Source organism: Mizuhopecten yessoensis, unplaced genomic scaffold (assembly GCF_002113885.1).
Source record: "Mizuhopecten yessoensis strain PY_sf001 unplaced genomic scaffold, ASM211388v2 scaffold3537, whole genome shotgun sequence".
Classification (NCBI taxonomy): Eukaryota; Metazoa; Mollusca; class Bivalvia; order Pectinida; family Pectinidae; genus Mizuhopecten; species Mizuhopecten yessoensis.
Window position 1 is genome coordinate 215664 of NW_018405094.1, and position 17959 is coordinate 233622.

Below are 17959 nucleotides of genomic sequence, written 5' to 3' on the forward strand. Positions count from 1 at the left end.
CCCCGCCCCTAAGCCCCCTGGGGAGTCAGCCCCACCATTTGTACAATTTTTAATCACCACCACCTAGGGATGCTTCCAGTCAAATATGGTTGATATCCACTTCTTAGTTTCAGAGAAGAAGTCGCTTAAAGCAATATGGGCAAATTCACCCCTTCTTGCCCCGCCCCTCAGCCCCCTGGGGGGTCAGCCCAACCATTTGTACAATTTTGAATCCCCACCACCTAGGGATGCTTCCAGTCAAATTTAGTTTAATTCCAACCAGTGGTTAAGAAGAAGAAGTCGTTTAAAGAAATTGTTGACGGACGGACGGACAGACGGACGACGGACGGACGGACGGACGACGGACAGACGACGGACGCCACGGTATGGCATAAGCTCACCTGGTCCTCCTTCGGACCAGGTGAGCTAATAATGGATATTTTAAGTTGAGACGAAGTCCTTTCCATATATCAAATCTGTAGTAAGAAATTTGTGGATTACTAATAATTATAATAATTGTAATAATGACTATTACAATTATTACAGGTTATTGATGGTGTCATTGCCTTGATAAGGCTCTAATGTATTGACCACTTACCGCGACAAGATATCCTCTGGTCACCTCGAGGAAGAAATGCAAGGTGGTCAAGGGAGTGTTCCCGACCTCCTACTGGTGTAATGTCATCAGTGAACAAGGTCAGTGGAGTAGTCATCTCCGTCTCTTCCATGTGGTCACCACTGTCAAACTCCCCGGACACAGACTTGACCATGAAGCTTTGACGGGCCTGTTGATCTTCTTGACAGCTAGAGTCATCCATATCTGACTTAGTTCAGATAAACAGATGCCAGCTTCACAGTCAGTGGTAGCTAGCTATAGCTATCTTCTAGTGGTAGTCTGTGTATAGAAAACAATTGTCTCTCTTTATATAGTCTGACCTCTTCAGTCTCTAAAACATAACATTTTAGTGTATATTTTCAGCATTTAATTATTTATTTTTTTCATTATATTGACAATTAACCCTGAGTCCACTTCCGCTACATTAAATATATCTTTTTATTTTAATATGTCTTTTCTGAAAGCAGCAGACATCATCTTGTTTTTTTTAATCTGCTTATCATCAAACTGTTACATTTTAAGAGACTTAGTGAATTGGTCAGTCTGCTTATAGAAAGGCAGCATTTATATTGTCGAACAAGACTGGCACGCAGGGTCACTGTCATGGACAATCATCTGACCAAGTAAATAGTTGTGAGAACTAAAGGTGAATCATCTGGTCAATTGTTACAGACTTGGCTAGAAATCCTATTCCTTTAGCTGAGAGCAGTCTGCTATACATAACAACTGACTGATTTGTCAAAATGAATATAAAATATAAAGATTGTTATAGTTATATTGATAAAACGCCAGACTCATGTGATGCTGCTTGTAGTCATGTCCTACTATTCTAAAAAAATAACTGCATCAATTAATAAGTTTGTGTGATAAAACATGACAAAGTGCATTTTTCTAGATGTGTGCATGTGTAGTTCATATACAAAATATTGTATATATCATTACCAGCTGCTTGTTACAATCAGCATAACACATCAAGCGAAACGGTAACTGTTTCATGGCTGCAACAGATGCTGGATGTTAAATGCAGGGGAAACAACTCAGTTTTTCTTTAAAAAGACACAAATTCTAGTAAAATAATTGTATTCGCTTTGAAGAAACAAAATAAGGAATATTGGTATTGTTAATAATTCCTCATTTAGAACAGACAGCGATGAAGATAGGGTCAATATTTATACAAAAAGTACCGGTTTCCGTATTCTCCAATGCTTTCTTTGTTATTAGAATACTTTTAGTGTCTTAGTCTCTTGAAAGTTTTTTTAATATGCGGGTCGATGTTTTGTTAATCTTCATCTAATTGACGCTTCTTTAATCCGCATGTCTACTACACTGAGGTAACACATTGATCAGGTAACAGTCTACTGTCTACAACACTGAGTTAACAACGCAACGAGGAGAGCGCGGAGAGTGGCTCCCTCAGAGGACGTATACGAAAATGTCAAAGTATGTAGGACTTCTACGAGGCTTTACCGGCAAAGGATCAATTGGTTCAATGTTCATAGGACATGTTGTGAAGAGGAGTACCGCAAATCCGAATTCCCTGAAAGTTGACACCCAAAAGATGATTCTTGACAAAGAATTGAAATCAGTAAGTTAGTTAATTACATCCTCTCAGTTTCACACAGCCCGAAACATCTGAGCGTATAACTCAATTTCTTGTGGGATATATTTTTCAAATGAGATAGTCAGTTAACTCGGACCACCTTTCACTAAAGTAGGATTCATTCGAACTCAAATCAGAAAAGAAGTACAAGTGCTCTCAACTGAGCACGGGTGCTGTACTGAAAATGATATAAAATAATTAATGTAGTAAATGGTGTATATATCCTTACTATAGAGTGTATGCACATCATATTAGCGTGTCCACTCTTGTAAAAAGTTCTTTTTAATAACCATTAAAAGTATGCGTACACATTATTTATACAGATCTATACAGTAGGTTATGAACTGCGTTTGGAATGGAAGCAAGCACTTTGAAAGCTGAACATTTTCGACTATTAAGTTTGATTCACACCCAGTGCAACCCATAGCCAATTGACAGTACAGTCACAATAAAATCATCGTATTCAGAAAATATAACCAGTTCAAAGTTGACTACTTACTTTTGCCAGCAAACAAGTTTACTTGTATTGAGAACGCTAGATACCCCTTACTTTAACTAAAAAAGTGGATGTCTCCTGGCTGATCTTTGATATAAAGGTTTAGATTGTTTTTGAGAAAAGAAAATATAACTTGTTTTCATTTTCAGTATTTCTCCACTAAAAGGTCCATTTGGGTTGACGATAATTCCAAGGATTGTCTGATAGGTGACATAGTGCTGATCAAATCTCTTCCCAGGAATGCGGACAAGAGCAAAGTGACACATGAAGTGGATCATATTGTGTTCAAACTTGGCTGTGTGGTGGATCCTATAACTGGTCGGCGCTGCAGAGGAACAGAATTCGTAGACGAGGCTGATATAGGGACAGAAAAACCATTAGTGATTGAGGAAGTAAAGTGACGTAGAACAGACACCAACATACAATTGTTTGTTTGATTTTTGAACTATAGAAAAAAAATGTGACTTGTATGTAGTATGCATGTGTACAGTGTCTGATCAGGTATCAAAAGATAAGGTAGTGAAACTATTGTTATGATTCACATTCGATATATTTTACTTCAATTAACATTCTTGAATCTATTTTCTGATAAGTTGGCAAAAAGCTGTATTGGTTGTGTAACAGCTTCCTTGACAGCTTGTTCTGATCTATTGTGATGTTCACCACTGTATGTGATACCAAGGAATATAGATCATGTACTGCCGGTCCTACCCTAATATTTTCGTTTTTGAGTTGAGTGTCCATGCAGGTTTTACATTATTCATTTGCTACATTAGGTAGATGAAGAAAGACATTAAACGGTACAAAACAATGTATTTGTTTTGTATACAAATATATCTGATTTTAAGTTTTATTTTTAGCTCACTTGGTTCAAAGTGAGCTTTATGCCTTGGTATGGTTCTTTTGAAGAACTAAGGGGGGCCACACCCACCATTTATACAAATTGGTTCCCATTCACCCAAGAATGCTTCAGACCAAATTCTTTCATTCCTACAGATTAAGAAGGATTTGAAAAAAATTGTTTCCCCTATTGGGCCCCGCCCCAGGAGGGCCAGACCCACGGTTCATACAAAATTGGTTACCCTTCACCCAAGGATGCTTCAGACCAAATATGGAAAAAATCCATTCATTCCTACAGAAGAGAAGGATTTTAAAGGTTTTACCTCTATTTCCCCTATTGAGCCCCGCCCCCAGAGGGGCCAGACCCACCATTTATACAAAATTGAGTCCCCTTGGCCCAAGTATGCTCCAGACTAAATTAGGATAAAACCCCTTAAATCCCTACGGTAGAAGAAGGATTTTAAAGGTTTTACCTCTATTTCCCCTATTGGGCCCCGCATCTCTGCCCCCAGGGGGGCCACACCCACTGTTTACACAAAATTGAGTCCCCTTGACCTAAGGAATGCTCCAGACCAAATTTAGTCAAAATCTACTAGGCCGTTCAGGACTAGTAGCGTTTTAAAGGAAAAGTCGACCGACGGACGCTGCGGTATGGCATACGCTCACCATGGTCCTTCTGACCAGGTGAGCTAAAAATTAAACAATTTCTTTAGAAGAACTGAAATACATTTTGTATGACAAAAACTTCAAATAGCTTCTTTAGAAAAAAACTCTACACTTTATGAAGGTTTTAATTTCAAATATGAAATTCCAGTTGAGTTATTAAGGCCCTTCGGCCTCTTGTTTTATAATAGATTTATTAGGTCACCTGAGCTTTGCTCAAGTGACCTATTCTGACCGTTTTCCGTCCATCGTCGTCCTTTGTGAGTAAACTTTTTACATTTTCAACTTCTTCTCAAGAACCAGTGGATGGAATTTTTTCAAACTTAAGTCAGAATCATCCTTGGTAGATGGGGCTACACAATTGTAAAATTGGGATTCCTACCCCGACCCCTGGAGCCAGGGCGGGCCCCAAAGGGAAAATTGATCAGTATTTCAAAAATCTTCTCCAGACTTAGAGGTACTACAGTCAATTTTCTCTATATGGATGGAAAGATCATCGGGGGCTTTATTTAAATTGTAAATTTCAGGACCCACGGGCCATCCGTTCCCTCTTGGGGAGGGGGTAAAGTTTACTATAGTATATATAGGGAAATAACACTTTTGGTATTCCTTCCCCATCCCCTGGAGCTAGGGCGGGGCCCCAAAGGGGTTAACATTTACCAATATTTAAAATTCTTATAAGTATTGTTTTTAACTTTGTTTACAAGCTGAGATCCATATCACAACTAAACAATAAAATAAAGCTACCAGTACCTATGATATAACTCAGGTGACCGCTAAGGCCCTTGGGCCTCTTGCTTTCATATACCTCTGCTGCATGGCTCATTACAATTTGAATTGCTGTCGATATGGAAAGGATTTACCCCCAAACTGAAAATTACACTGGATCACAAAGTGAGAGAACAAAACACCTTAAAATATGATTCTATGAAATTTGTTAATGTGACCAAGTATTTATCGGGTTTTTTAAACTACCCATTATTGAAATAAAGTTCCTGTGTTTAAAGTCAGTCTTCGATTGTGTATGCCTAATCAGTTGATGGACAAGGGTACCCTGCAAAAGTTTGTTGCTGTGTATAAAACTGGCCACCCAAATACTGTAAATGGCTGACACTTGCTATTAAATATCCCCATGTTATGTACTGGTGTTATTTCTGGGAGTTCCATGATTGATGCATACCAGTTGTAATCTGTTTTATGATAAGTGCAAATCAAAGTAAATGTAAACGACCCCAGCATGTAAGTTTGAACACTCACTAAGGAAAATACAACAAATGAAAGTCATAAGTTTTATTTTAAATTTTCTGCATCATCAACATTTTAACCAAGAATTGTAAAATATGTACATGTATAAATTAAAATAAAGTATCTAAATAAAAACATAATTATATATAACTAGGAAGAAAGCACACTCTCTTTAGTATGGTACTATAGCTGCATGTAGCAAACTTGAAGATTTCTTTTTCTGCTGAAGAAAGAAATTCAGTATAGGTAAATTGTGTACATTTTACGTGGGTAATTGTGTATAATGGTCGCAGCCTAAACATTTTCTGACAATGTCACTAACTTTTAATCACTGTAAGTAGTTGGACCAGGTGATAGCACTTCCAGACCAAACTTTTTGGTACATGTATTTGTAAAAGCTATATTTCTCACTGTAACTTAGATCTGTTTGCATTATGTATACAAGTAGTTTCATGTTATTAAATTACCCAATGAAAGATGAAATACTGTACTAAGTTATATTCAAAAGGTATGAAAGGAAATAAGTATACACTTGTTTAGCACCCTATCTGATTTCTAGGATATTACTCTTAGGCCCTTTGTATTGTTAGAGGACAGACATTATACATCTGTATTCAACACGATCAGTAAAGCAGCTTTACTCGAGCACACCCTACCACACAATCCCTTTGTTGTACCTTCCTGTGTCATTTGATGTGTGGACGTTTATTTGGTGATCTGTTTGCTACTTGACTGTATTTCAAACAGGTGATTTATAGTGCCATATTATTACGTAATATTAAACTCTGTTCTAGGTGGGTGGAGTTAAGCAACATGAGGAAAATTTCTTGCTGTAAAGACAATAATATCCCTCAATCAGCAGAATAGGGACCTAAGACCTTGCTGTTATCAAACTAGTACACTACAACAGTGTCATATAGCTTTCAAATGAAAATAAAAATCAGGACAGAAAGGAATAATATTAAATTCGCATGGAACACAATTAAGTTTTTAATATCACAAAAACATTCAACCAATTCCATATGAATATATACTTAGTATATGGAATATCGTTAAGTTGAAAATATATATCATTTCTCCCACCTGCACATGTTTCTAATTTGCACACATCCAACAGCACTTTGCATGGCTCACTGATATATAAAACACAGAATTAAAATTTCATGATCAGTAATTAATAGAGTTAAGTTCACATACATACAACTAGTTAATGAATGTAAACTCTCGCAATCTATCTATCATCACCCACATTTACATACAATCCAGCCATTTACATACAATCCAGCCATTTACATCAAGCTGTCACATATTAAATGTACTCTCACCTTTCCTGATTGGACAAGACCTAGCTTTCTCAAGTTTTAAATTAACAAGGAATAACAGTCTCTCCACTTACATAATTATGATAACCATACTTGTGAGTATCCTTCTCATACCGTACATATTTTTAAGAGTAATATTTCAATTATATAAAATTGGCATTGTGACTCCCTGGTCAGGTGACTTTGAGGTGTTTAATTATTTAAGGTAGAGAGTCCCACTACTTGTCTGCTGTATACTAGCCATGTATGTTATGAACAGATTATTTGTGAAAACATTTATAGGTTGCAGGCCTTTAGTAGGCGGTTAAACATTTATTAATTATTACCAGTGATGGTGCAGAAAAAACATTGTTTAACATAACAAGTAGCAAACGTACATTGTTCTAAAGTAACAAGTAGCAAACGTACATTGTTCTAACGTAACAAGTAGCAAGACCATCAGCACAGCAGATAAGCTCCCTGCTTTATATGCTTTATAACTAAGATGTCGGACAATCCGGAGATCAAATCCCTGTGGCGGGATATTTAAATACTTTTTTCTTTTCTTTCATACACACGTATAATTTTGTTTAAGTAAATGAGCTAGTAATTCCAAGTCAGATAAATCTTGAAGAAACAACACAGCACTGGGACCTCTTCCTTAATCAATAAAGAAAATGTTCAAAATTTAGGTGGGTTATCTCCCTTAACTTACAGGGGATGACCTAGCCTCATTCCACTGAAAAGTTGTTTATTGATATATGAGATTTGTAATTATAGAAATAAACTCTTAAGGGGTCAATAATGACTTAAACAGAGTGTTTGAAATAAAAGAGTTGAAAATAGCACTGAGAAATTTTAGTTGAGGCACTTTTCTATTTCGTTAACACGGACTGGGTGATCTATTCATGGCGATCAGCCTCCATATTTAGTTAAAAACAACTCTTTAAGAGTCTATTGCCTTCATTATTGAACCAGCTATGGTCATTTCACAACAATGACTTCCACATCAATAATATTCACTCAGTACATTTATTGTTTCTCAAGCTCGCAACTTCTCTGGTCAGGGGTTACAGAGGGGAAACATTCTCTCTCAGACAGCGTAGATTACATTTGTTCCACCAACATAAATAGATAATCCTCAATTCCGTAATGCTTGTAATCTGAAAAGAAAGTTTTATAATTTATTACATCGTAACTTATTTAAATTGTAGCTTTTGAAGTTACAACATACCATATAGATTGGCTAGGTAATAAGTTATTTCCACTTTCGACATGTAACTTTTACCGGAGTCAAACTAAAACAACAATAGGGCTCATCTGCAGAAGTGTTACTAATCAGATTTTGATTTCCATTTGTTTGCCAGTACTTCTCCTTTAACATTCCTTTCTTAGCTTCTATTCTATAAAACGTTGGACAAATAAGGATATAATACATGTACTGGACAGTTACAGGTTTAGGCTCTTTTTGAAAGAAAAAAAAAAGAAAAAAAAAGAAAATGTCCTTCCCTGAAGTATGTTCTGCTGTCAAAACAGTATCAGGAAAATATTTGTATCAGTATTTACACAAGTTTCAACCTTAACACCACTTACCTGCGACTAAGGTCATCCTCCCGTGCGTGTTCCTTATCCTTGACCTTGACAGAGTCTTTGGCCACACTGAGGTCACTTAACTGGTCCATCATCTCAAGACCACTCTCCTCAGCAACCTGTTTTATAAGGTCGTCCACCTGTTCTGTAGGTGCTGACAGCGTTGTGGCATCGCTCATTGTGTTTTCTAGTGTCTAGAATTGACCGGAAAATGTTTAGTACCTCATATAAAACTCAGTACGCATTTACCACAGCATCAAAGTACATTCTAATAAAAGAAACATTGTGACTGATTTGGAAATCATATCTTAAATATCAAATGAAATCTCTTTTCATCATGCAGTATTGTATACACATAAATACAAACTCTAAAACATATTAATGCTGAGGTAGAATTTGGTCTCCTGGCAGGTGATTTCTTCTTGATTTTGTTCAAATCAAATTTCACTGTGGTTACATTGATCTTAATATACTATTGTTTGACTAATTTAAGCAAATAATTTAAATCACAATATTCAAATCATACTTGACTGGAAAACAAACTCAATAAACATAGGGAAATATGAATCACTCACTGATGTCTGCACATCAAGATCTTCAAATTGTCGCTCAAACTTCTGCATCACCTTATCAACCTAAAACAGAGATGTATTAATATCTCAAACATTTCAAAATGTATGAAAATTATACCAGATATATATTTAAAGTCAAGTCTTGTTAATCCAATCATCATTCGTCCAGTTGCTAGAAACAAAGTGTCAAAATTATCATGACTTATATTTCGTTCTCTAGTCCAACTGATTCCAAAGTCATGTTGGCTGTCACTTTGAATTATTATCAAAATCATTACATTACTATATACTGTCCAATCAAATTTACAACATTTACCTCTTTTGAGGTAAAGATATTAACAAATCAACTTAAGGATGTACACCTCTGAGAAGTCAAAAAATTCCTGTATTAAACTTTTTTTCTTATATGGATTTTTGGAAAAAAGAGTTAATGGCATAGTAGAAAATGCAATAAAACTATATGTCTGTGTGCTCGTTTTTGTGCTATGATCGGTCAAAGATACCAATTTACCACAACATGTGATTTTAGGTGATTTTTTGGGTTTTGACCATTTGCAGAACAAATTCATACAATTTCTTCCAAGTGTGTTATCAGATATGTATAAATGTTTGTAGAATTGATAAAGATATTATTTTCTTTTAAATTATGGAAGTAAAATTTCTTAATCTTATTGTTTTAACTCAAAAAGCCGATTTTAGTTACCCCTACCCCCTATTTTTTAATGATAAAATACTCATTTTTTTACAGATTAAACGCTTGATATAAAAAGTTCTGGTATTTAACTTTTTTCAATATCTAATGAATTAAATGAAAACGTGTTTCTCTTTCTAAAACATCTACAAAAATGGGGGGTCAGTGTGCTTCTTTTTTTGTCCCATTATCATTTGTGTTATTTTTTCTTTTTTCGGGGTCAAAAATCAAAAGTGCTTCAGTCACACTAAATACGTAAAAAAATTATCAATAATGTAAAATTTTCCAGTTTGTTGCATATTAATTTTATCATATTGAACATTATAAAGTTGTAATTTTTTTAAATTCTTGTATAAAAAGTTCTACAAACAACAGGCATCTAGTTTTTTGACATATTTTTCAGATGCGTGTTTGCTAATAAACTTGATCATAAGTTGTTAAATATTACAAAAACCCATTACACCAGATCAAAACGAGACTTGAACGTGATTGAAACCTCAGAAGAGTACATCCTTAAGTGACCTCGTATTTAGTGACCTATAAATAGCTTGCATTTCCTGAGAGCTACTCTAGGGGAAGGCGTCCCTCCCAAAAGATGCTCAGGGAATAAAAATCCAATTTTAACCTTGAAAAAAATACTCTAGGGGTGGGATGGAAAGCACTTCTAGTGAGGATATGGGATAATTAATCATGGGTGTAGGGGAGAAGATCTAGAGTTACACAAAGAATGACCTCAAGTCTGTTTTTAATATTCAGCTTCACTTTAATGCTTTCACAGTAACATTGATCTTCAATTACACCTCATATATAGTTACCTCGCCTAAATTCATAGAAGACATAGCCTTTTCCAGGGATTTTGATACACCTTCAATGCCTTTCACCATCTGTCAGAAAGAAAAATGTCAATCAAATTTACATATATATATCCAAAAAGAATTATTAATGAATTGTTAAACATGTACAATAAAGATAACACTTTAAATAAATAGTTTTATTACATGAAACCTTCCTTTGTACAAAGAAAGGTTTATGTAGTAAAACATGTACATATTTATTAGCATTAATTCTAGCTTTGACATACTCAGCAGAACCAAGAAATGTAATATGTACTTTGAACATGTCAGTTTATGGTTTAATGGCCAATCAAGACAGTAAAGTCATTTATTACATTGTAGAATACACAACATATAGTGATACAGTTCACTATCAATGAAGTTGAGTTCAGAATAGAAAACTGAACATGACAGAAGGGAATAGGTGTTTAAACCATTTTAGGGGCTTCTTAATTACAGCACTGAATGGTTCCTCTGAGCCTACTGCCCCCCCCCCCCCTCCTAAAGACTGAAGTTCAGTATCTAAAGCAAAAATTATCCCATATTTTAAAATCATTTACACATCATTTTGCAAATTTGTACCACCAACAGGATGCAGTGCATACTTGCCAAATCTCCCTATTTTGGAGGGAGACTTTGAGCATGCTTCCCAATGGAAAACCAAAAGGTTGGCAAGTATGGCCATGTGACATGAGTGAATCAACAAAACAATGAGATTAGAGTAGTGAAATGATAACTACAAGTTTTTATATTATATGTTCTGCAATAGATTAAGTACCACAAGAAAATAGCTTTTGCATCGAAAAATTCCCAACATTGAATATATAGTTGTACAAAGATGTTTTGTTCAGGATAGTTTTGCTTAAACCAAACCATACATTCCGTCTTTGCGTATTGCAGAGTTATCTTCTCTTGAGAGCAGGTATTGATTGTTAAGTCAATGGTTCGTGTGAGAAAATTATGTAGTTTTCTCAAAAATTTATGATATTACTCTCAAAAACAAATGACGTAACAATCAATACCTGCTCTCAGTTCTTAAGAGAAGATAACTCTGCAATACGCAAAGACGGAATACGGTGCTTACACTTTTCATAGATACAGCTGTTTGTACGCGACTAGCCACAGCGTCTAGCCTGGCAGCCATCCTCAGATACGTCAGGCCCTCGTTACGCTTCCTTATAGCATTCTCAGCATAAATCTTTGCAGCCTCTACATTCTTCTGTGCAATCGCCTGGAATGCAAAAATAATGACATCAAACCAGAACTTTGTTTTATATAATTATCATCTACTATTTCACTCTTACAAAATAGTACTACACACAGGCTGGAAACCTGCTACTGTCTACTAGATCAAAACGAGATTTGAACGTGACTGAAACCTCAGAAGAGTACATCCTTAAGTATCACACGAACAATAGAGTATATTTGGGATAGTAATACATTATACATGTATTACTTTACCAAACCTTATATTATAAACAATACATGTAACTATATAAATATGGTTGCATTGACGGGCTATCATGATCATATCACAAACATTCTATTACTTGCACAACACCATTTTTTTTAATACAGTTTCTGAAAAAATATGTAACAGACATTTTTTAAGTAAAATCACTTTTGGCTGGTACTTGATTAATATTCAACAAGACTTCATAAGTCATACCTTATTACCTTATACAACACTTGTCGATTCATTCCTGAAAAACCTCAGCATATCTAATGGATGAATATATTTAATTCTTAAAATCTTTTCAACTACCAATTTTTTCCTATAATAAGTATGTAAATTCCTGTGAAAGACTGGCATCCTCACCAGGAGGATGCTGTGTATGGCATCCCCACCAGGAGGATGTTGTATATGGCATCCTTGCCAGGAGGATGCTGTATATGGCATCCTCACCAGGAGGATGCTGTGTATGGCATCCTTGCCAGGAGGATGTTGTGTATGGCATCCTCACCAGGAGGATGTTGTGTATGGCATCCTCACAAGGAGGATGTAATATATGGCATCCTCACCAGGAGGATGTTGTGTATGGCATCCTCACCAGGAGGATTCTGTGTATGGCATCCTCACCAGGAGGATGTTGTGTATGGCATACTCACCAGGAGGATGTTGTGTATGGCATCCTCATCAGGAGGATGCTGGGTATGGCATCCTCACCAGGAGGATGCTGTGTATGGGATCCTCACCAGGAGGGTGTTGTGTATGGGATCCTCACCAGGAGGGTGTTGTGTATGGGATCCTCACCAGGAGGATGCTGTGTATGGGATCCTCACCAGGAGGGTGTTGTGTATGGGATCCTCACCAGGAGGATGTTGTGTATGGCACCCTCACCAGGAGGATGTTGTGTATGGCATCCTCACCAGGAGGATGCTATGTATGGCATCCTCACCAGGAGGATGTTGTGTATGGCATCCTTACCAGGAGGATGTTGTGTATGGCATCCTCACTAGGAGGATGCTGTGTATGGCATCCTCACCAGGAGGATGTTGTGTATGGCATACTCACCAGGAATATGTTGTTTATGGCATCCTCACCAGGAATATGTTGTGTATGGCATCCTCACCAGGAGGATGTTGTGTATGGCATCCTCACTATCACCAGGAGGATGTTTTGTATGGCATCCTCACCAGGAGGATGTTGTGTAAGGCATCCTCACCAGGATGTTGTGTATGGCATCCTCACCAGGAGGATGTTGTGTATGGCATTCTCACTATCACCAGGAGGATGGTTTGTATGGCATCCTCACCAGGAGGGTGTTGTGTATGGGATCCTCACCAGGAGGATGCTGTGTATGGCATCCTCACCAGGAAGATGTTGTGTATGGCATCCTCACCAGGAGGATGCTGTGTATGGCACTCCTCACCAGGATGCTGTGTACGATCTGTCGCTTATTGTCACTGAAATCAACTCTATGGACAATTATAGCTATGATCAGGTTAACCTCGACTCTATGGACAATTATAGCTATGATCGGGTTAACCTCGACTCTATCGACAATTATAGCTATGATCGGGTTAACCTCGACTCTATGGACAATTATAGCAATGATTGGGTTAACCTCGACTCTATCGACAATTATAGCTATGATTGGATGCATTTTTCTCTGATCACTCATGATCACTACTTGTACATTTAAACATTCATATCACATACCTTTTTCACCTTTGCCTTTTCTTTGACATGTTCCTTTTCTGCTTTACTTGCAAATCTTTCCATTTGCTTTGTATTAAACTGTCCAACAAAAAAGGATTATTTAAACAACATCTACATTTTCCAGATGATTTAAACCTCACATAAATAACTTCACTATCCAAATGTATGTAAAGTTGCAAGAGGGAAATTTAACACAATAATGTTCTCTCACTATTACCAGTACATACATAATGATAATCATCACATGAACTTATATATTATAAATACATGTACGTAGTGACACAAAACATATAAAAAGTAAAAACATGTCTAAACAGTCACCCATATACAAATGAGTTATTATATATACAATAATGTTAAAGCATTTTAGATAAACATGTATGAACATTGACTTTTGTAACAATACATTTCCTTTAAATGGAATTTATTTGTATAAATCATGTACCAGAAATCTTCAATATATATACATATATATATGTTGCCAATGATTTACAAGTTTCATCGCCATACTGTTTGTCAATAATATGAATGTTCATGTAGTAGACCTAAGCTTGAGCAAGCGTAAGAAAATAAATCTGAGTTGACCATTATGTGATACACAGATGATCAGGAGGACAGATAGTTGTAAATATTATAGGAAAGGTAGCCAGCATCTTCATCAATAGTTACAAATATAATGTTGTTAAGATATATAACGTAGGAAATTCAACTTAAAACTCTTACCTTGAGGTTAAATAATGCATCTGAAAATAAAACGGGGAAAGTTATTTTATGCTTATATTTACAGGTATATAATTACTTTTTATATGAAATTTGGGTTTCCAAAACAGAGGACATTTTCAAGTACTTCCTTAACCATTCCAAGTTATGTACACATACATTTCTTTGCTTCAGACTTTGTTTAAATAATTTATATCACAAGCCACTATATGCTAGCAGCCAATTTTACAACTATTTTTATCTGATTCACAATTGAAAATTCTTGTTACCGATATCTTACTTTATTCAGCTACATAATAATATAAATGTATATAGCTTTCTATCTCTCAGACAAGTTTCTAGCTATAGGATATTCATTAGCCTTGGATTATCATGACACAAACAAGCCTATCATTCTCTACATTGGGTCTCTGCAAGTGTTTTAGTGCTTCAAGAGTTATGTCCCTTGGATAATAATGCAAATGTAGCTGATACAGCTAAGTTTAATCACGGACTTAGATAACAATCTAATTCCGTGGTTTAATAAAAAAAAAAAATATAAGCAATCAAAAGAATGAGCCTTTGAATTGACATCTTTACATCTTTTTTTACATACCCTTTTTTATGGTCAGTTTTAAATTTCGCATTATTATTGTCCCGGAAATATTAATGCACACTAAATTTACCTGATAATCGCAGGAGTCATAGTTTGTATAAAAGTTTAATCATAAAACATATTTTTCTGTGTATACCAAGCTGTGACATGAGTTGGGGAATTTCCCTTCATGGAAATACAACTGTACCTTGTCCTTGCAATTGAGTCTTCTATATTATTGCAGATATACATGTAGCCACAAAGACATATAATTATAAGAGATCTTGATACGTAGAACCACATATCCACATCCATTGAGGTGTGGCCAAGAGCTTGTGGTACTGTTATAACATGTCCTTGATCCCATAGAACTGGAGATGATTAATTCCCATTTTTAATTTTATACAAATATACATACATTAATAGTGCAGTGGCTTTAATAATAATAATATTTATTCGGTAAAAGCAAGATACAGGTACAAATATCACATATGATCACAGATTTCAATTACATAATAATCACAGATTTATCACAGTATTTAGATTATTACATCAAAGTTAATATCACAAATTTTGGAGCACTATAAATACAACGTATCTGTTTGACTAAGCTTTAACCTAGGATATCCCATGAAAGCTGTGTGGCAGCTTATTTCCAATGGGGTCCTCTAGTATAGATCTTAATTACTTTGATAACAAAAGGTCCTAAGGATTTGACCTTATAATATGAATATAAGAGGGTAAAATTTCTCGTAATAATATATATATGAATAGAAAAACTTGTAATTGGTCAAATATGATGATGATATATTATTTCATCAAAATAAGATGTTATTTTATTTGACGGTATAAGATGGAGTTGTCATTAGCAAATATGATTTCCTTCTGATAATATATATATGTGGGGCTATGCATGATGTTGTTTCCACTTGTAATATTAAAATATCAGTTATATGTATTACTGTACATATCATAATGCAAGATGATGTCATTCTTGCAGATATTAAGTAACAATATAAGATGGTGTTAGGCCATATACATTTATACTGTGGTATACTTGTGTGTAGAACAGACAACAGGTGGTTGGGCAATCCCTACCAACCTATTATCTGTCTAACAAATTATAGCAATTTGGGGTATAATAAATATATAAAAATGACTTTTAATAAAATAAAGACTGAGGATGATGGTAATAAAATGTTCCATAACATTTATAAAAAGCACATATTATATTGGTACTTTAGTTAAAACTTTGGTAATAATATATATATTTTTAGAAGAAGTTTAGAGTCACCCACTGGGATAGAATAAAAATTACCTTTAGAAGACAAATTCTTGCTCAAAATCATTTTTTGCCAAAACTTATAAGTCCTTTTTTATCTCGCTTTTGAATTTCATCTTGTGATCGACAGATTTTATTGAATGTGGTAAGTTATTCCAATCTTTGATAGCATTATAGAAAAAAGATGATGATTCCACACCTTTTATGTAAGGAATGTTGAAATTCAGATCACTGTTCCTGGAAAAGAGTTTTTTCTCTGTTCTAGTAAAATTTTCTTTCATATAGGATGGACATTTGTTATGTTGAATATTAAAGACATGGTTAAAACGGAGATGTTTCACCCTGCCCCTAACATCCAACATATTAACTTGTTCCAATTCCCGATGGGTGACTCGATCTTGATCTATTATCAAGTTTCAGAATAAATCTGACCTCTTTATTCTGTGTAATTTGTAGTTTTTGTCAAAGTTTTTTGGATATGTTTTCTGACCAGCAGCTAGAAGCATAGTCAAAATGACATTGGATCAGTGCCGACACCAGGGTTTTTCTAGATCTAAAATTGAGACAGTCACGGTGTCTATATAGAAACCACAATTTCTGGTTCACTTTTTTTATAATATTTTGGACAATTTGTTCTCCAGATAGAAAGTTGTCCAATATAATACCAAGATATTTGACACACACCTGAGGCATAATTATATTACCGTAACACGAAACAGAAAATGAGCCTTCAGGTAATTTGGAAAGTTTCCTTTTGGGCCCAAACAAAATACTCTCTGTTTTTCCAAGATGTAAGGATAATTTGTTATCTGTTAGCCAATCTCGACATGACTCTAAGTTTTTCGATAGAAATTTTGAAATAATTTTTGGGTCTTTGTGCGAGAAGATAATTGCACTGTCATCTGCGTACAGAAATAATTTGCATCCTGGGTCAATACTGATCCGCATGTCATTTACATAAATGAGAAAAAGAAGCGGTCCCAATAAACTCCCTTGGGGTACCCCGCATGTTATATTACAAATATCCGAGTTCACATTATTGATATTGACTAATTGTTTTCTGTTGGTAAGGTATGATGTGAACCACTCCACCAACTCAATGCCAATTACACCAAGTTTATCACACAAAATCCCATTTGTACATAATGAGTCATAATGTAGCTTTCTGACGACGAGAATTATTTTATATATTGCGTCGTCGGGCATAGGAGGCCGGGTATATTAATATTAGTACTATAGACCATAGGCGCTTGTATCTGGTATGTAAGACCTGAGCTATTAAATGCCAGATACAAGCGCCTGTGACTAAACTGAGGAATGCTCCAAAATGTGTCAATAAACATAGGAACATATCGACTGTTCTCGTTTAATTTTATAGATTTCCCCCCCGACAATGCCCGTTATCCCTTGGCGACGCTTCCGTCAGGAACATTTTGCGAGATACTACAATAATCCAAGACAGTGAACAGGTGAAGGGAGGGGGGCTGTTGTGTTGGGGATATAAACAAATAAACATCGACATGATTTGTGTCAAATCAACATTTGTCGCTCGGAATTCGTAAATCATGTGTATATTATTCTTAAGTACATACCATCTAGTTTACTCCCCATCGTGTTATTTTGATTTCCTATGTTGATATAGAATGGAAACCGTATTTGTGTTCAGTGCACAAGGAAATGACAAAATATCACACAGGTTATGACGTCATACAGAACGATATGAATAAACGGAGACTCCTCATTGGTTTAAAATGTATAGGAAAAACCTCAGATAACGTTCTATTTTTAGATGAA

At 35.5% G+C, this 17959-nt stretch overlaps 3 protein-coding genes across 3 annotated transcripts in view; 1 reads left to right on the forward strand and 2 right to left on the reverse strand.

The window, feature by feature from the left end:
* The window catches only part of LOC110447605 (multidrug and toxin extrusion protein 2-like), an 18306-nt gene extending 17487 nt beyond the window's left edge, over nucleotides 1–819 (reverse strand). Inside the window, exon 1 of the mRNA XM_021493402.1 lies at nucleotides 578–819. Within this exon, the coding sequence (XP_021349077.1) occupies nucleotides 578–797 (220 nt within the window). The 5' untranslated portion in view covers nucleotides 798–819. The remainder of the gene's footprint in view (nucleotides 1–577) is intronic.
* Nucleotides 820–1863: 1044 nt separating this feature from the next.
* LOC110447606 (28S ribosomal protein S17, mitochondrial-like) lies at nucleotides 1864–3527 on the forward strand. The gene is made up of 2 exons (XM_021493403.1): nucleotides 1864–2180; nucleotides 2841–3527. Exons 1-2 carry the CDS (start codon nucleotides 2028–2030, stop codon nucleotides 3090–3092), a joined length of 405 nt encoding a protein of 134 aa, XP_021349078.1. The 5' UTR covers nucleotides 1864–2027; the 3' UTR covers nucleotides 3093–3527.
* A 2606-nt stretch (nucleotides 3528–6133) lies between these two features.
* LOC110447617 (charged multivesicular body protein 1a-like) lies at nucleotides 6134–17870 on the reverse strand. The gene is made up of 8 exons (XM_021493417.1): nucleotides 17758–17870; nucleotides 14313–14332; nucleotides 13590–13667; nucleotides 11511–11657; nucleotides 10409–10477; nucleotides 8906–8965; nucleotides 8334–8524; nucleotides 6134–7903 (listed from the first exon to the last, which is right to left on the reverse strand). Exons 1-8 carry the CDS (start codon nucleotides 17774–17776, stop codon nucleotides 7882–7884), a joined length of 606 nt encoding a protein of 201 aa, XP_021349092.1. The 5' UTR covers nucleotides 17777–17870; the 3' UTR covers nucleotides 6134–7881.
* Nucleotides 17871–17959: the final 89 nt, after the last annotated feature.